The 19,341-nt window shown below is 47.5% G+C and overlaps 2 protein-coding genes across 2 annotated transcripts; both read left to right on the top strand.

Annotated features, from left to right (window-relative positions):
• Positions 1-4,836: 4,836 nt before the first annotated feature.
• Positions 4,837-7,507, top strand: LOC129195586 (cathepsin G-like). The gene is made up of 5 exons (XM_054801779.1): positions 4,837-4,945; positions 5,363-5,516; positions 6,010-6,151; positions 6,256-6,513; positions 7,095-7,507. The coding sequence occupies exons 1-5, from the start codon at positions 4,888-4,890 to the stop codon at positions 7,272-7,274; spliced, it is 792 nt and encodes a 263-aa protein (XP_054657754.1). The 5' UTR covers positions 4,837-4,887; the 3' UTR covers positions 7,275-7,507.
• Positions 7,508-11,467: 3,960 nt separating this feature from the next.
• On the top strand, positions 11,468-12,403 carry LOC129195221 (olfactory receptor 13G1-like). Its single transcript, XM_054801057.1, has one exon. The coding sequence runs from the start codon at positions 11,468-11,470 to the stop codon at positions 12,401-12,403; it is 936 nt and encodes a 311-aa protein (XP_054657032.1).
• The last annotated feature ends 6,938 nt before the right edge of the window (positions 12,404-19,341 follow it).

The raw sequence follows: 19,341 nt of genomic DNA, 5'->3' as shown, positions 1-19,341 counted from the left end.
TGGCAAAGCAAACAGCTTCCTGTGGAAGACCCACGCCCAGCTGACAAGGTTAGGCTTTATCTTAAAAAGAAGGCAGGTATTTCTAGTCTCATTCTAAGTTGAGTCTGGAGGAGTTGTCAGCTTTTACATTTTGTCACCAGGAAATGAAGTTGTCAAAAACCCCTTGTGTCTTTCTTGGAAGGATCCATAGATTGTAGGAAAGTGACACAAGTCAAAAATCAGGGAAAAGGAGGTTTTTTCCACCCTCTGCAGGTTGATCCAGCCCTTCTGTGTCTTTTGTATCCTTTCCACCTCCTTTTGGTTGTTGAGATTGCATCAGCATACTCTCCCCCTTGTGCACTGTAGGAATGATCGTCCTCCAGGTTTCACACCAAATTTGTGCCTCCTCGATTTCACACCCAGCCAGAAAACACAGAAACTTGAAAAAATCAACATAGTGTTTGATTTCTCACTTTGGATACAAACACCAATGGAGTGTGAAAAGCTGTGGAAATGATTGCAAATGCTGAAAGGAAGAGGCTGACATTCTTCCAGGAAAAGTAAGTATGTGTGAGGTCAGGATGGTGATTGTCTGAATGAGCCTTGCAGTCTAGTGCTGGGGGAGCGAGGAGCGGCAGCAAGTCTGGTGCAGCATGTATATGTGGTCTGTCGGTTCCCACAGAGCTGCGACAGAAGCACATTTCCTGCTCTTCTCATGGGCTTGGTGCTAAAATAGTCGTTCTCAAAATCATTAGAGAGGTGGAGTTTCATGAGAAGACGAGAGGAGACTGTGGTGATCAGGCAAAGCGCATGGCCAGACAAGCACACTGATGAACCAACCGCCTGTTTATACACCGCCAGCCCCTTTATGTCCTCATCCCCCCCTTTCCCACACATGTTTCCACTCAGGCCACCTTGATCCTTCCCCTTCCCCACCTTTAACCCTTGCTTTAAACATCCCACAGCATCTTTTGTACAATCCCAAAATGCTGCTCCTGGCATCCCATAATTAGTCCCTTCAGCCTGCGGACAGTAAAGTTCCTCCGTCTGCAAGGGGCCAAAATCTAAGACAAAGTCAGGTGAGACGAACTACAGGTCAGAGCTGGCTTCTCAGCTTAGCCATCGGTTGTGTTGCTGTTGAAAGACAGTGTCTGCTGCTTCTGGCACAAAGCCCAAAGCCCAAAGCCCAAAGCCAAGCACAGAGACTTAGTGGAAGGGCCCTTCTCTATGCACCACGTATCCCCAGTCCTAACAGGTAATGATGCTTCCTAGCGCATGGAAACCTGGGAGGCCACCTGGCTGAGCTCTCACATTTCAGAAGGAATGAGAGCCGAACACGTGTGTCCTAATTTTCTGGTTCCTGTGATTTCCTTCTATGAAGGTGTCACTGTAGCTCTGTGACTTTGAAGTTTGAATTCAATGTTTCGGTGTGGGGCTTGCTGTGGACACGACTGGACCGCCCACCCTCTGCTCGAGTAGGGGAGCCAGACCCCTTGCCGTTCCTGGAAAGGCAGAGGCCTGGACAATTTAGAAGTGTGAAGAAACCCATAGGGTTTCAATGCTTACAGGCAGTGTGCTGCAGCCAGGAGAGTGTAAAAAGGTATGTGAACAGGCAGGAAGTGGACTCACCCAAGGGCAGCAGGACCTGGAGTCCCATTTGGAGCTCTGTCTGCTCAGTCTCTCTCCTCCACCCTCTGCCAAAGCTACTCACTGCTCTGCCACTTGCAGGCATTAGGAGAAAGACTTTCCCTTCTGATCACAACCAGGGGAGGACGTCTCTGCCTCTGCTGTCTATCAGCTGCACTCCCCTGGAGCTCTAAAGGTGTCCTGTCCTCAGTCAGTACTTCTAATGACCACTTGCCTTTCAATTCCTTTGCAGCAGTGGAAGGATGTGCCTGGATTAATCTTGCTGAAGTTCAGTCTTTGAAGAGCCATCTGCCTCTGGTACACTCTACTCCACTCATGGCAAGGGACAGACGTTGTGTTTTCATTTTTCAGGGAAGTTAACCTCCAGTTCATGCTCAGGTTCTGGTCCTCTGAGCACCCACAAAGCATGGGCACGTGCTCAGTCTGTGCTTTACAGCAAATCCAGCAGGCACCTCCGAGCTGAGATTTCCCCATCACTCTCAGAGCAGCCAGTTCCAGGGACGCCACCAGGTAGCTGGTGTGAATGGGACAGCTCAGGTTTGTGTGTCTCTGCTTTTCACAGTCCTCTGTGATTGTCTGAGTGGGTCTTGAGGCCTCAATCACTTCCCATATGCCTCCTGACACATCCTGAGCATGCTGGTTTTGGCTGGGGTAGAGGTAATTTTCTTCACAGTAGCAAGTGTGGGGCTCTGTTTGGGATTTGTGCTGGAAGCAGTGTTGATAACACAGGGATGTTTGAGAAATTGATGAGTAGCGCTTACACAGAGTCAATGTAAACAGACAAATGTAAACTCTGCTTACACAGAGGCAACAGTAAACTACAATGCAAGCATGTCCACCCTGGCCCTTCCGGCATTTTCAACAGAAAAAGACACGAGTGCCTAGAACAATGATTCTAGAATGGCACCACCATGCAGGGCTCCAACATGCCCCAGCCCATATGCTCAGCAGTGTGGTTGCACAGGCCCATTCAAGAGCTCACAAGCCTTGCAGCCTATCTTCTCGCTTGGGAAGACACAGTCTCTTACTTTAAAGCTGTTTGAGTGATCAGCCAAGAGGGGAAATGCTGAGAACAGGAGCACTTTGCTGGGAACGTCAGAACACTGAAGAAGGCTGTGGGTTTGCTTGAGTGTTTATTATCATGTACTTCTACAGCTTGGTGTTATCTGAAATGTCTCCTTAGTTTGGGTCTGTGCTCCTCCGATAACACAATCTCATACATCTCAGAAAGCAAAGTGTTTGCAGTTTTCTGCTTTATCTCTTGGGGGACAGAAATTGTGTGGTTAAAAAGCTTCCAGGAAGCAGATTAACCCACATTAGATGTCATGCTGGCAGGCTCTGGAAGAATGAAAAGGTGAAAGGTGAAAGCTGGCAAACAGCAGAAGCAGACATTTTCTAAGCAGCCTGGAAAAATCATGGAGGAACTCCTCTCGTAATGCACACTAGGGCATATGAAGGAGAGGAAGGGGATTGGAACGGTCAGTGTGCATTGACCAAGGGTAAAACAGGCCTGACCAGTGTGATTCCATCCCCAATGATGGCATTATGGATGGGAGGGAGCAGTGAGTGTCGTTTACCTTGACTTTAGAAAGGCTTTTGACATTGTCTCCCACGACGTTCTTCTGTCTAGGTTTGGACGTTATGATCTGAGTGAGTGGACAACTGGATGGGTAAAAAACCACTGGATGATCAGGCTCAGAGAGTAGCGGTGGTGCTTAACAGGCCATACTCTAGCTGGAGGCCTGTAACATGTGGAGTACCATAGGCATCAACACTGAGGAGAGGTTGAGGGGAATGGACTTGCTCGGGCAGAAGAGGAGGGCTTGGGGGGACCGAACAGCAGCTTTCCAGTACCTGCAAGCACCCATCAGGAAGACGGAACCAGACTCTTCACAGCAGCAAGCGATGGGAGCATGAGCAAGAAAGGTAATGGGTAGACATTAAAAAATAAATAGTCAAATAAAAGAGGTTCAGCCTATGTGGAAGAAAAAACTTTTTCACCATGAGAACCATGAAGCATTGGAATCAGTTGCGCAGAGAGGCTGTCCAGTCTCCATCCTCAGTGCAAGCGCCTTAAGTGCATTCCCCATCCTGGAGGTTTGGCTGGCTAGAGTCAGTGCAACTGAGGGCTGTGTCCCTTCCCTCTTGTAACGCCGGAGCCAGTGTTCCCAGGGAGGACTTCAGCCAGGGCTGCGCCCCTTCTCATGGGAGCTGCTTGGAAGAGGAGACTTGGACTTTGGTTCCCACCTGAGCTCCAGCTCCAGCTGTGTCTCAGCCATGCCTGTGCCTGGCCATGTAACCTGCTGATTTGGACCTGAATGCATGGACTGACTTTCCCAGCTTGATGTCAGACTTTCCTCATCACTATGGACTTGTCTGATCATCTGGACCCTCACCTTACTCTCACTATTATCCCCAGGCTTTCCTTGTTCACCTCACTTGAATACTGCTGGACTGGGCCTGTTTTGGCAAAGCCAGTTCTTCTGCCTTCCTTGATATCTCTTGTCTGCTCCCTTCCTTTCACTCCAGAAGCTGCCTTGAGGTACTTGGTGTCTAGATTAGATGTTGTGCTGGCAGGGTCTGGAAGAATGAAAAGACCTGGACTCTGATACCTACCTGAGCTCCAGCTCCAGCTCCAGCCATGCCCGCGCCTGGCCATGTAACCTTCTGATCTGGACCTGGGCCCATGGGCTGACTTCACAGCTTGACGTACAACTTTCCTCATCACTGGACTTGTCTGACCATCTAGAGCACTAGTGCTTGAGGTTGTGAGTCTCCAGTAGGTCCTGTGCCTTAGCTACTCTGACAGGTGATTGCCCAGGGGTACCTCTGATGGCAGTCAGCCCCTCTGATAAGAACCAGGACCTCTGCCTGGCTCTGTTCAGCTCTCACTGTTTCTGTCAGGAGACAGGGAAAAAAAGAAAAAAACTAAAAGATCCCCAAAAATACTCAATCCATATCTAGGATCCAAGGAGGATCACGCCAAGGGTCTACAATGACATATGCACTTCACTGGAGAACAAGCCCAGATCTCTCCAACTTTTGGAGGAGATGGTGACAAAAACAAGAGATTGTGACATGAACCCCTCACCAAACCACAGTCTGGGGTTTGTAAGAAAAGAAGCAACACATGACACAAGCCGATAGCAGGCTGAGGTTTCCTGTATCAGCTGCAAACTTCGTATATATAGAGTGCCATTCGGTACCTGTCTCCTGCCTGGCCATAACAACTGGTTTGGCTCTTCAGGACACTGGTAGAAGATGCTGCTTCTCCTTCTGCTCGCAAGCTCTTTTCTCCTTCTCCCATGGGCTGGGGCTGGTGAGTAGAGAGAGATGGGATTTAGACGAGGACGTGCAAGGGCACAAACGGGCACTGAGCAGGAAATCTGTCGCGTACCTGCCTTGCCTTTTCTCATATCTCTGCTCTCTGCTCTACTCATACCTCTCAGCTCAGACCGTGCCTGAAAGCAGTGACGCATTACGGGTACCAGTATAGTGCCCTTTGACAGCATTTTAGCCATCCAGAGTCAGGTGAGGTCAGTCATCCCCAGGAAGTGGTGCCTGTTTGTCTCTCCATTGTGCATAGGCAATGCACCCATTGGACAGCCCAAGGAAGGAGACCTATTGGCATCGTTGGCATATGCCGTCAGACGATGACCCTCTCTCCTCATGCTGCTCCAAACTTGATGGGAAATTGTGGCATACGTGACATTAACACTTCTCATCTCTCTTCCAGGAAGGATCATTGGCGGATGGGAAGCTAAGCCCCACTCCAGGCCCTACATGGCTTATTTATCAATTCAAAGTGAGTTAGGTGACTTTGCATGTGGAGGATTCCTGATTCGCCCAGATGCAGTGCTCTCAGCAGCTCACTGTGTGGCTGGGAAAAAGTAAGGCCCTGTCTTTCTTGTCCATGGGATTTTCCAAGTCTCACACAGTCATGAAGTGCCGCAGCCCTGGTCTGGGGTGAAAGAGCACTCCGTGTCTCTTCAGGCACAGCAGGGCTCTCTGTGAGCCGAGCCATCCCCTGTGAGCTGCAGGAATTGTCTGCCAAGGGCTGTGTGCCTGGGACAGCACTCCTCGGCAGAGTTCTCCTGGTCCATGGTTCCTACCACGGGTCAGAGCTAGTGTTGGAGAAGGGAGGCTGGTGCTCCCAATCCCTGCTGCCCTTCTGTCTTCAGAATGGGACACCTCAGACTTGTGTCAGCATGGGGTAAGGGACCCTCAGCTGACTTGTGGAGGGATGCCAGGCTACAGGGGGAAACTTGTTGAGAAGTAATCTCTGGGGAGGCGTATCCCACCACCACCTCCCACAAACCACGTGCCATGGGGGATGTGTGGCTGTGGTCAGCATAGCTGTAAAATGGTGGTGTTTCCTGGCAGGAATGTGAACATCACTGTGACCCTGGGAGCCCACAACATAAATAAGAATGAGCCGACCCAGCAGGTGTTCCATGTTGGACACTGGGTCATCCACCCCAAGTATTCAGGATATACCAGTGAAAATGACATCATGCTGCTGAAGGTACGCCCACACACATCCTTGCTGCCCAAGGGATTGCCTATGACCTCATGAACTTGTTTCCATTCCTTTGCCTGCTCTGACCCTACGTTCTCTCTGTTTGGCAGCTGAAGCCAAGGGCCAAGCTGACTAAGTCAGTCAGTTATATCCCCTTCGCCAGATACAAGGAGCGTGTGGAACCGGGAACTATGTGCCAAGTGGCTGGCTGGGGCAGGACATCGATGCCTGGGGATGTGACTAGTGTGCTGATGGAGGCGGACCTAAAGGTGCAGCGTGAGGAAAAGTGTACCAAGACTTTTAAACACTATCATTCTGTGACCATGATCTGCGCTGGCGATGAGAATGGCAAAAAAGCAGCTTTCCGTGTAAGTGTTGTTTTGTGCTGTAAGCTTGGGATGAGGTTGGGCCTAGACAGTCAGGCTGGTTCTGAGGTGGGGGATTAAAATGAACTACGTTCTTCGAGATGATGTGCTGAGGCTCCTCTCAGGAACTCTGAAGCTGACGTGCTCTCTGAACCCGGGTGTAGTTTCCCAACTGTCAGCGTCATGTGCCTTTTTACATGGCTGGGGATATTCCATCCAGGCTAGCCACTGCTCCAGCAGGCTGCAGATCTTGTGTAAATGCTTTGTCATATCCTCCTGACACAGTGGGGTGGCTTGGATATTCCCACGTGTCTAAAGTAGGACTAGAGGCTTCTTTTCAGGGATATGAAGGCAGTTTGTGCCAGGTGATGAATCTCAGATGGCCTCCAGGCCTGAACTGCTTCACGGATCAGCTTAGAGGAGTAGTGAGGCACCTACAAGCCCTGCAGAGCTGGGTCTGGTGGGAGATGGTCAAAAGAGGAGGTTCTTCACAGGGAGGGAGGCAAGAGGGCCAGTTTCTTCCTGAGGGCAGGGGGAGCCATGCTCTGACACGTCTGATGCCTCCCACTCCTTTTACCTCACAGGGGGATTCTGGCGGCCCATTAGTCTGCAACGGGAAGGCTCACGGCATTGTTTCTTATGGGCCCAAATATTGCATCTTCCCTGAAGTATTTACCAGAGTCTCCTATTTTGAACGATGGATGCGTGCAGAGCTGAGGAAGTTTGCACTCCAAGACCGACCTGACTCTCCCTCCTCTGTCTAAAATGCTCAGTGCCCCGTTTCCACGATGCATCAAACATCTGCTGATGTTCAGAGGCTTCCGGGGCAGCTGAAATGGAGTCAGAGATGCCTTCGTGGCACATGCACAGGCTTCTGAGCTAAGGAATGTCTCCATGGCAAGTTAAAAACGCATGTCCCAAGTCCGCAGAGTTTCCCGTTATTCCCTCCTCCCACTGCTGCCCCACAGTGCTACCTCCTGCTCTGCTTTCTGGCCACCAATAAAAGCATGTTCAAACTTGCTTGTGTGTGCAGCCTTCTTGGGAACGGTGCAATGTCTGAGCGTGAGAATGAGGTGATGACACTCTCTGGGACAGGGTGAGCAAGATGCTGGTGAGGCATGCAATGGAGATCTCGATCCCTGCTGGCTGCAAATGCTGTCCCTCCTCTCCCTCAGCCTCCCCCACTTAGCAAGTACATAGTATGTATTTAGCAAGTACATACTACTGCTTTTCCAAAACAGTTACCCAGCCTTCCAGAAACAGAAGCGTCACAACATCCAAGGGGAGATCATGTGGATTTCTAGTACCAACCTGAAGCCATCTCAGGATCCTTAGACAGACTGTAACACCAGCCAGCCTGTTCCCACCCTTTGTCTTCTTTCCACCTTCTTGAACCTCAGAGGAAGCGTTTCCTTTGTAAAATACAGCCTGAGGGCTGAAATGTGGACATTTTCTCATACTGGATCATCTGAGCAGGATGTGGTTGGGCCAGGATGTGCCCTTGTGGGGTGGTGATGGGACAGAAAAATCCAAAGACGGCAAAGGGAAAAGCAGTCTTGCAGAGAGACAACCCTGACCACTCGCATGAGGGAGAGATGACTTTCTTGTTGGCTGGCTGGCTGGCCGCTGCTCCAGAAAGGTGTCTGTGCCATACCACCAGCTCCGTGGCTTCCTCTGCGATTCCCAAGTGGCACTAGTGCCATGTGCCTCCGATACCCTAGGTGACCTCACAGTCTGCTGCTCATGTTTGTGCACCTTTATCCGCCTAAATACCACTTGACCTTCTGTCTCAGCGTGGACCTGCAGATTTGTGCAGAGCTCAAATACAAAGGCCAAGCAGCAGCACTAGAAACAAACAAAGCTCCAAATAGTCTCCCATCTACAGGCCCACCATTAGAACGGACATGGTCATGGGAATGCCATGGAGGACTAGTGTCTTGTGACAGTCTGGGGGAAAGACCGCTAGTTGCCTACAGACATAAAGCTGTGTGACCATGTCAAATGCAGCTAAGTAACTTTCCACCTCAGATCACTCTGGCCATGGTTCCCTCATGCTTCATACTGCCTGGAGGCTCATTTTCAGCTCTCCTTGGAAGGTACCAACTAATTCCTTTTTGGACAACATCTCCACAGGGATTTAAGGAGACTTCACACCAGGGATTGCTCTTTCAATCTAGCACAGATGAGGTCAGGCCAGGTGCCCAGAGCTATCCCAGCAGGTCTTGAACACTCCATCCCATCCTCATGACAAGGTGCAGCACGTTCAACAGATTATTACAAACAAACAGCATCCTTGGGCAACCACACAGCCCACATGCCACTGCAAGCACTTCCCATTGAAACAATACCGGAAACGAGACATCCGAGCATTTCATTACAGCCAGGAAGCTTCTTTTCATGGGAGTCTGGTGCATGTGACATTGCTCTTCAAAGGACTGGTCTGCAAAAGGCCAGAGAAACCATGGAATTCCAGGATCATCCAGGCACGAAGGGGCCTTAGCAGTCAATTATTACAACCTCAAGCTCAATTCAGGATCAACACTCCGTTAAGACCAGGTTGCTCAGGACTTAGCCCGGTCACATCTTGCAGCCTCCAAAGATGGTATTCCACATAATGATTGTCAGAGCATTTTTTTTTTAAATTAAATTCTCTTAGAACCTCCACTTTTTCAGTCTGTGATCATTGCCTTGTCCTCCCATCATGTACCTCTATAAAGGACCTGTGTTGGTCTTCTCAGTAGCCTCTCCGTTGGTACTGGAAAGCTGTCATAAGGTCCCACTAAGCCTCCTGTTCTCCAGGATCAAGAAACTCCATTCCCCGAGTCTCACCAAATACAGTGTGTTCTTCCAGCACCTTGGCCATCTTGGTCATCTCCACCAGGCTCACCCAAGCTTATGAATGCCTTTCTTATACTGGAGGACTATTGGATGCACTATTCCAGAGTCTGTCTAACTAACCAGTGCTGGGTGAAAGGGAATAAACACCTACCTCCATAGCCTGCTGGCCATGCGCCTCATGACACAGCTCCGTACACCGTTAGTTTTCAAGCGCAAGAATCACAAACAGAAGTGTTGAGCAGAGATCAGCTTTATTGATATCAGTGTTGTCAAGGAGGGAAAGCGAGGAGAAATTTCTCCCCTAGAGTTAGCTAACAAACCCGTCTGGGTCCCACTCCACTGGGCATTTGGTTAAGTTATTGCAGGTCATGAGTTCAGTGCTGAACTAAGGTACCACCACTTGGCCCCTCCTCCTGGGGCATGCTTTTGAGCTCATTCTAGGCTACATTCATGGGGGAGGAGGAATCTCCAGAAGAAACTACCTCGACAGATGGGGCGCATATTAAGATATTGTTTCAGAAAGGCTTGTGAACACTGTTTGTACCTCTGATGAAAGGTGAGAACAGTAATGCTTTGTTGCTGGCTCCTTTTCTATTTTCTTTCCTCTTTTCTCTCTTCTCATAGTGCAACAATGAGTTATATGCCATGTTCTATATTTGTCCGACTCTTTCGGTGTCACAGAACTAACTGTTAGAATTTTAAATTAATATTTTAGTGCCATGATTGTTTATATCACCATCTTCAATTCGATGGAAAATGGATGGAGACTTGCTCCACACTTGTTCATCCCAGTTATGCCTTAATATTGTATGAAAAACATGATAATTGGAGGTTTATTCAACCCCAAGTTAGTCACCATATTCTGCGCTAAGTTTTAATCCAGACAGGAGAGGAAAGGCTGGTGCCTATGCATGGTGATTCAGGTAAACCATCTTAGACTCTTCATCAAGAAATGGGCGATGCTACAGGAGAGTCAGTCTCTCTCCGTTGACACTAGCTGGAAGGGGAAACCACCAGCAGAGTCTGTTTGCAGATCACCTGGAAGTGCAACAAGATGCATTCTACTGAAGTCTAATTCTGTGCCATCAGGCTCCAAGGCAGAAATTATAACTCTGTTTGTTGTACATGAGTATCAGACCCTCTTCTTGGCCATTGGAATGGAATTTTGGATGGTCAAACTTGGGTGGACCAGACAGAACTATTTAAAATCTACTAGAAATGACCATATTTGGGGAGATCTCCAGTTGCAGCTAGCAGTGCTCTTGCTTGGTGAAATGTAGGCCCAGAGACAGCTTCAGCCTTACACCACTGAGTAAATCCTCATGCAGACAGTCTCAGATCTCTCTGGTATCAGCCAGATGCCTGGAGGACAATCACCAGAAATGGTCAGAAATGCCACCCTTCTCTGCTTGCAATTAATAGGTTTGCACCTTCAGTAGCTGAGATCCCTTCACAGCCCTGATCACTCACAGTTAGATAAAGTATGTCGGGTGCATGATGCACAGCTGGTAAACATTGTTTCTCTCATCCTCACCTGAGGATTACCTATCACCCTGCAGTACAATGGTACACTGTTCTCTTTTCCTCTCCTTGCTTTCACTTCTTAAAGGTCTTGCTTTTACCCCAGTGCAGACTCATTTGGTACCCGAACAGCCCTGGTGGAAATTAGGTCTCAGCATCTATGTTTTGGGAATCCTGTGTAGAAGTCAAAGGCCATTCCACAGTCAGGGAAGATCCACTATGTAATGTGATTGATCTAAAATGTCTCTGATACCATTTCAGGGGGAAAAAAAAAAGAAGAAAAAAATCTCCTGATAATCTTTAAAGAAGTGTATGCAGAGATTCATTTATCTTCTTTATCTATTATAATTATTATTGTAATATCTATCATTCTATTCAAGTACTGATGTGACTTTCCTTGTACACTGAAATATTTTCTGCCTTATTTTCTCTGTTGTGGGGTTTTGGTTTGTTTTGGGTTTGGGGGATTTTTTTGCCTTTGGAAACACATCTGTCTCTCTCTCTGCCTTTCTCTGTTTTTAACATTGGATTGAATATTATGTGGCCACAAGGCAGTAATGTCTTGATTTTTATTCCTACGCAGGGGACAGCAAGGCAAATGCATCCATGGAATCACACCAAGGTCTCTGAATTCATCCTTGAGGGTGCTTTTGACAACCCTCACCTCCAAGGTCTCTATATTGCAATATCTTTGTGTCTTTACCTCACTGCTATCCTCAGCAACTCATTTGTCATTATAGTTACCGTTGTCTACCCACCACTTCACACCCCTATGTACTTTTTCATGTCAAACCTGGCCATCCTTGACTTGGTAGGTATCTCCTCAGTTCTGCCCAAGATGTTGGAGAACCTGATCGTGGGCAAGAACACCATCTCCTTTGAGGGCTGTGTAGAACAGATCTACACCTTCACTTTCTCAGGCTCAACAGAGCTTATGCTGTTAACAGTCATGTCTTATGACCGGTACCTGGCCATTCACCAGCCCCTTCACTACATGACCATGATGAGCAAGGGGACTTGCACCTCCTTAATGGCTGGTGTCTGGGCAATTAGTACCATCAACTCCCTCATAAACACACTTCTTGTGGCACAGCTGGACTTCTGTGTGCCAAACTTAGTCCAAAATTTCTTGTGTGAGATACCCCCGGTCCTTGCCCTGTCCTGCAGCTCAACCTATCTCAGTGAAATCACAGTTTACATGGCAGACATCATCTTAGGCATGGGAAGCTTCCTGCTGGTCATCCTCTCCTATTGCCTCATCATCACCACTGTTCTGAAAATCCAGGGCTCTGCAGGGAAGTGGAAAGCCTTCTCCACCTGCTCCTCACACCTTGCTATTGTTGGCTTGTTCTGCTCCACCATCATCTACACCTATATCCAGCCGCCTAGCACTCCATTAAAGAAGAAAAACAGAACAGTGAGCATTATGTACACTCTGGTGACTCCCACTCTGAACCCTCTGATCTACAGCCTGTGCAACAAAGTGATCAAAGCGGCGTTCTGGAAAATTCTACCATTTCGCAAGACAAATTAATACACATAGCCACATGCCCATACTCTTCAGCCCTGCTCTGCATGGAGAGGAGAAATTATCTGGACTGAGGATACCCAGAGCAGGCTAAGGTGAAGTGTACCTTAGAAGTGTTTGTTACTCTGAATCCTCTAGAAAGGGAAGCAAGAGCACAAGCTCAATGGAGATGACTATGTGGTAGCTTTGATCAAGTGTTTATACTTATTTTCATCAGCTGAGACTAAAGTTTATTAGCAACCATAGATCTCTCTTCTGTAGTCATCTGGTGGAAAGCAAACACTGGTGATCTCTTGAGCCAGTCTCTCTTGTTGGTCAGCAGAGAGGAAAAGACACTTTAAGGATGGAATTCATCTGAATTTTCCAGACCTCCCTCTGCTTCTGAAATGGTACCTGAAACATCTGTTTGTCCCTGCTGTAAAGGAGAATGCCCTCCTACAGTTACTTCAGCCTGCCCGTTGATAAACTATCCAATATTTATGTTTTTAATGGTTTTTGATATGAAATCAGATCTTTACTTGAGAGCATAGAAATCATTACTCAAATCATCATTTAACATTGTGAAAAACAAATCACCATGATTGTCCCTGCTCATTGCATGGTGGGGTTGGACTACATGACCTTTAAAGGTCTCTTCCAACCCAAACTATTCTATGATTTGGTGTGCTCAGTCTCAGCCTATTGGTCGTGATTTTCCCTCATTCTTCCCTAGATTTACTTTTTGAAGACACTGGGAAAGAAAAACATAAAAAGAAACAGCCTAAGTAGATAATGATAACAACAGGTTAGAAATACATTATTTTTAAGATATTCCTCTACGACTCTCTGTGTGCCCTTGGATTTTTAAGATGGTGTGTAAAATCCTGTCCATAATTGTCTTCTGAAGGATAGACTGAATGCCTCAGAATACGCTCCTCTCCTCATGTGGTGACAGATATTTGTTCACCTGAGATGGCCTTCTAAATCCTCCTCGCAGCTGGCGGAACTCTGGTTGAAGAAAGTGGAAAAAATGTTAACAAATTTACTTAACACTTTGGGAAAGAAATTTTAGGGGATGTGGGTGCACTTTCAGTACATTGATGGTTACTTCCACTGCTTTATTGGTTGCTTTACCTTTTATTGCCATAATAGAAGGAAGGAAGGAGGGAAGGGAGCAAGGAAAGAAGAATGAGAGACTTCACCATCTAAAACCAAACATTAAAAAAAAAAATGCAAATCTTCTCCTTATTGACTTTGCGTTTTACTTAAGGTTTTAGATAGTTTATCTTCTAGGAGATATGAAAGATAAGATCAGATTCCTCTAATCTTATCAACTATGCTCTTTTGGTTCCAATGGGAAACAATCCCAGAGACAGTCAGATGAAATAAATTTAGTTCAGAATCAGCCACTTTAGGGAAGCTCAGGAGACACCCAGCTGCCATTTCCTCAGAGCCTGTAGGGGTTCTCCCTTACATTTCTTACAAAGATTTCTCACTGAATACATACCCAATCCCAAAGCAAGTAAGTGCACTCTATTTTGAATGGCATGCTGATTTTGATCAGTGGGGTCTTTATTTCTTGCGGCTAAAAGGAATGTTGTATGCTTGTGTTTTCACCTTAAACACTGAATGCTGTCACATGCCTGCAGAAGCTCCTGACTTGGGACTCTCTTCCGAAGCCATGCAGAGAAGGACTTCTACAGAGCAATGCCATGCCAGTCATGTTGGGGACCTGTAACATAGCCTACTGTTCATACAAGGACCCAGCTCCCAAAATGTCACCCAAAACTTCTTTCTGCCCAGTTCCACCTGCTCCCTGCAGCTGAGACACACCTGCCATGTCCTTTATGCTAGATTCTCCAAACTCTTCTTCCACAGGTACACTGTCACTGGGACAACCTCTCCTGATTTTGCCTCATTTCTTCTTCAGTGACAGGAAGGAACCCATCGCTGTCAGAGGGCAGACCCACTTGCTAGTCTTTCATGGCACTGCAGAAAGTTGTCAGACAAAGGATGTAAGTTTTCTTCCAGTTCCTTCAGGCCTGAAGGCCTGGGATCTACAACACTCTGATCTCACCTCTGCATAGACCCAGCTCTGTGATCTCTATCAGCGTCGGTATCTGTCATTCTGTATGGGGATCAGCCTCTCTCCAGTTCAATGAGAAGAGGTGATTTAGCTCACCAGCTTTAATGCTGCCTGGGATCTAGGGCTGGGACTCCTCTCAGCTACTTTTTGTGGCACAACTTAGTTACCTAAAAATAAGCATTTGGTAATGTTTTGGATGACCTGAAGTATTCTCTACAGCCACCAGCTGATGCTCCTCTAGGACATGGGTCTCCTGTGCCTCACCTGCCAGCTCCCATGAGGCCATGTCTCATCAAATGACACCAGATGCTCATACTTAAGCAATTCAGCACAAACCCAAAGAGAGGGGATAATTAAGTCACACAGCTTTACAATTCTAAGAACTACAAAGCAAAGTCAGCCTAGAGCCCTTAAGCTCTCATTTGAGCCAGGGCAGCAAGGCAGGCAGGTCCACCCACAAGGCAGTCACATAACTACATCTGTTTTGGACAGAAACGTTAGAGAAAGGAAACAGTTCTCTCCAGATGTCCATTTCTCTCCGTTGCGCATCAGGGACAAGGGGTTCCAGGTTGACTACTGGCACTTGGAAATAATATTTTTAGCTTTTCTAGTTATACACAGAGCTGAGGTCAACCTCACTGCAAAACTGAAGGTGTGAATTACAGACAATGATCAGGATAGGCAGAGTCACCTCTGATCGTGAGCCAGTCACGGTCTGGCTCTGGAGGCGCGGGATCCACCTGCTACTCATGTTCTCCTCATAGGCGCAGCTGAACTCTGCAGTGCTCTTGGAGAAAGCCTGTGGGCTCCTGAGCACACGGGTTCTCCCAGCCCTCATCCCTGTCTCCATGGGACAGATCTAAAGCCCTGAAGCACCTCAAGTCAGCATCTCTCCATAGCTGCTGAATGGTACCCCAAAGGACTCAAAGATGAACAGCAGACGGGCTCCTTTTCCCACCACGCTTGACAGGTGACACTCAAAGCATTGGTGAGGGAGGAGAATTTAAACCAGAAGCAAAAGGGTTGTCAAAGAGGACTGGAAAGCAGTGAACTTGGTGGCCACCCCACAACAGGCAAAGGCCACCTTCCTTTCTGAACAGATATAAACTTCATCCCATTGAGATGAAAGTTTTGTGTTTCATTCACGGTCAAAGAAGTCATTGTGAAACCTCTTTTTTTCTCTCTCCTTATTTCAGGTGAATACAGGTTTCACAGAAGCTTGCATAGTTTGCAACGCTCAGCACCTTCTCGGGGGTGTGGGGGCAGGGCAATGTGTATGACGAAATGAGAAAACCCCACAAACTAACCCTTCTGAAAGTTTTTATGGGAACCTCTCCTCTCCCCCTTGGGAATTATTCTTATTCCAGCCCTCTTCTATTTTAGAGTCCAAACTAGGTTTTGCAAAAAATGAACAGGCTTTATTTCTTTGTTCCACCCATACTGTTAGAGTTTTTTTACTATCATCTGTGGTACACAATCTAAGCGGTTTTTACTTCGTGACATCTAGAAGGATTGGTTTGTGTTTATGTTTGAACTTCTCAGGGATCAAAAATTAGAGACTTTCTGGCTGGTGAGCCTGGCATAGTAATAGACGAGTGATTTAGCTACGTAACAGACTGACTATGTCCAGGAATTTTTCCTTTTTTTATTTTATTAGTTGAGTTCAGCCTTGGACTAGAGCTACCCATCTTCCTATTCAGTCCTCATTCATCTGTGCTGATGTATTTAATTAAAGAGCGACTACAAATCTATGGACTGCCTGAAACCTTACACTTGATTTCAGCTTTCGGGAAAGACAGGGCATTGGGAAAGAGAAGTACTCTCCATGAGCCAAGCCAGATCGCCCATTCTAAAGAGAAACAAGGTGCTCGTGTGCGATTTCATCCCTTTTTCATTTGCTGGTTGAAACACTGTCTTTTGCAGGAGAGATTCAAGGGTACTGATGCAGAAACAAACACTAAAGAAAGCTGAAACTGTAACTTCCTCCCTTCCCTCACCTAAATTTGACCTCCATAGCTCACAATAATGCAGATAATAGCTGTGACTCAAGACAGACCTTACCGGAAACTTTCAACCTCACCCATACTACAAAATACTCCTCTCCCTAATCATCCTCACCGATCTTGAGCTTAACCACAGATGAGCGAGATGTTTAATTGGAAGTAACTGTAAAGGCCACCTTTTCCGCAGTACTGTTGCTCTCTGGTCTGGGACAATGTGTGGAAGGTGAGGCTACAGGACGCTTAAACTGGAATGATGCCTTCAAACCATGAGGTGGAGAGGGAATTGTCCAAAGGGATTCACCTGGAAACAATGGCCAGAAATGTCTCCATAAGGATCCTTTTCTTAGGCATCTTCCACAGTCAAAGGGCATGGGCAGGGAATGGAATGACAGACTACCGCTGGACGGAACACAGCTCTGAAGGTCCAACTCCCACTTGTGGAAGTGCATCTAAGATGCATCCATGCCTGGGACCACTTCGTGTGGTGGTGATCTTGGACACAGATGCCCAGGTCTGAGAGACCCTGCAAGCCTGAAATAATGAAGTTGCACTGTGTTTGCCTACAACTCTCTCAGATGAAATTGGGGAATCCCCTGCCTGCCCTGCTCTGGACAGGGGATTCACTGGTGGCTGCTGGTGGAAGGAATCCAAAGCAGGAGTAAAGCAGGTCAAGTAATAATCCATGAGAGGTCCATGATGACAGTTGAGGTCCATGAGACCAGGGGAGGAGTAAATGGGAGACTTCATGCAATGCCCAATTTACTGCCACTTCTGAATGGATGCCTAAAGATCCATTCCTGTCATACCAAAGCAGAGGGAGCTGTTGGAGGTGGCGGTGTCCAGAGGGCTGGGGACCTAGAGGGTGCCTTGCTGTAAGGTCGGGACTGGGATCTGTGGGAAGCAGCTACAGCAGTTCCCACCACGTCTCCCCAGAGTGGCTGAGACCTTCCAGGTACACTCAAACTTGCACCCCAGGCACGGCTGCACGTACGCACCAGAGACATGGATCAAGGCAGATAGAAATGCTCTGCATGCACACCAGCACCCACACCTAGGCACAGGGGTCCCCCAGTAACACTAAGACACTCAGCCTTAAACACTCAGTTGACCAGCAACCGCCCTGGATCCCAGGTCTCCCAGTTGCTGGCACCTGCTGTGGTGGTGCAACCCGCCACCTCTTAAGCCTCTCAGTACTTGGTGCAATTTCCCCCCCCCTTTTCTGGGCCACATACCTGAGCAGCAGATCAGAGTGTTAAGGCACCTCCTTAATGTGCCTGGTTCTTGCTTCATTTGGCAACGTTGACGGCCTAATCCGTCTGTATGTGGACTGTGATGTTCTTGCTCCCTTATTGCTTGGGAATATACTTCTCTAAACTTTGATTTAAGATATCTTATAGTAAGTTAGTGTGAATCTTGTCATCTTTGAATCTGTAATTAAGTTGCTGGTTTGATCATAATATATTTTACTGAATTTCTTATAAATCTTTAAATTAGTCAATCACTGAGTGCTGTTAAAATTCAACCTTTGATTGACCTCATATTATTAATAAATTTTGAATTGACTAAATCGTAACCATGTCAAATACCTTCACCTGCAACACTTGTGCAGGCAAGCCCGTGAGGCCCCCAACCCCACTCCAGCTGCTGGGACACAGACCCACTTGCACACACAAACACATCCACAGACACAAATGTGTGATGTATCCCCCCAGTAAACAGCCTTAGACATAGGAGCCTACACAGCAGCTGGCCCTTGGGTCCTCCCATCTGCACTCGCCTCACGCACACACCCACACACACACAAACGGGTCTCTCAGGTGATGTCCAGACCTCATGGTGTCTGCAGCGCTTGGCTTGGTACACTGCTGGTCCCTCCAGTAGCCACCTCTTGAACCCTGGCGGTATGCCTGGTACCCAGCCCAAACTGGTGGCCACTTCAACACCTGGATAACAGGTCCCTTGCCCTACTCAGGCAGGCTGCCTGGCCTCTCCAGTTCCTGGCACATCAGCCACATGGGGCCCCGTGACTCACGGTCCTCTGCTCGGGTTGCTGGCACTCAGACAAGACCTTAATCTTTAACCAACCCTTAACCAATCTTCCACCTCTGAGCAGTCAGGATTTCCTGTAGGGTTTCAATGACTGAAGAGCACCGTGCTGCAGCCAGGAGAGGGTAAAAAGGCACTGGCAAAGCAAACAGCTTCCTGTGGAAGACCCACGCCCAGCTGACAAGGTTAGGCTTTATCTTAAAAAGAAGGCAGGTATTTCTAGTCTCATTCTAAGTTGAGTCTGGAGGAGTTGTCAGCTTTTACATTTTGTCACCAGGAAATGAAGTTGTCAAAAACCCCTTGTGTCTTTCTTGGAAGGATCCATAGATTGTAGGAAAGTGACACAAGTCAAAAATCAGGGAAAAGGAGGTTTTTTCCACCCTCTGCAGGTTGATCCAGCCCTTCTGTGTCTTTTGTATCCTTTCCACCTCCTTTTGGTTGTTGAGATTGCATCAGCATACTCTCCCCCTTGTGCACTGTAGGAATGATCGTCCTCCAGGTTTCACACCAAATTTGTGCCTCCTCGATTTCACACCCAGCCAGAAAACACAGAAACTTGAAAAAATCAACATAGTGTTTGATTTCTCACTTTGGATACAAACACCAATGGAGTGTGAAAAGCTGTGGAAATGATTGCAAATGCTGAAAGGAAGAGGCTGACATTCTTCCAGGAAAAGTAAGTATGTGTGAGGTCAGGATGGTGATTGTCTGAATGAGCCTTGCAGTCTAGTGCTGGGGGAGCGAGGAGCGGCAGCAAGTCTGGTGCAGCATGTATATGTGGTCTGTCGGTTCCCACAGAGCTGCGACAGAAGCACATTTCCTGCTCTTCT

Source organism: Grus americana, chromosome 22 (assembly GCF_028858705.1).
Source record: "Grus americana isolate bGruAme1 chromosome 22, bGruAme1.mat, whole genome shotgun sequence".
Lineage (NCBI taxonomy): Eukaryota > Metazoa > Chordata > Aves > Gruiformes > Gruidae > Grus > Grus americana.
The sequence above is the reverse complement of the archived record's forward strand: the minus strand, read 5'-3'. Positions and strand labels throughout refer to the sequence as shown.

Excerpts from the sequence above, each read along its gene's own strand:
- LOC129195586 (XM_054801779.1), top strand. The coding sequence starts at position 4,888 with ATGCTGCTTCTCCTTCTGCTCGCAAGCTCTTTTCTCCTTCTCCCATGG. Across the intron at positions 4,946-5,362 it reads TCTCCCATGGGCTGGGGCTG|GAAGGATCATTGGCGGATGG; the intron begins GTGAGTAGAGAG and ends TCTCTCTTCCAG. Across the intron at positions 6,514-7,094 it reads GCAAAAAAGCAGCTTTCCGT|GGGGATTCTGGCGGCCCATT; the intron begins GTAAGTGTTGTT and ends TTTACCTCACAG.
- LOC129195221 (XM_054801057.1), top strand. The coding sequence starts at position 11,468 with ATGCATCCATGGAATCACACCAAGGTCTCTGAATTCATCCTTGAGGGT.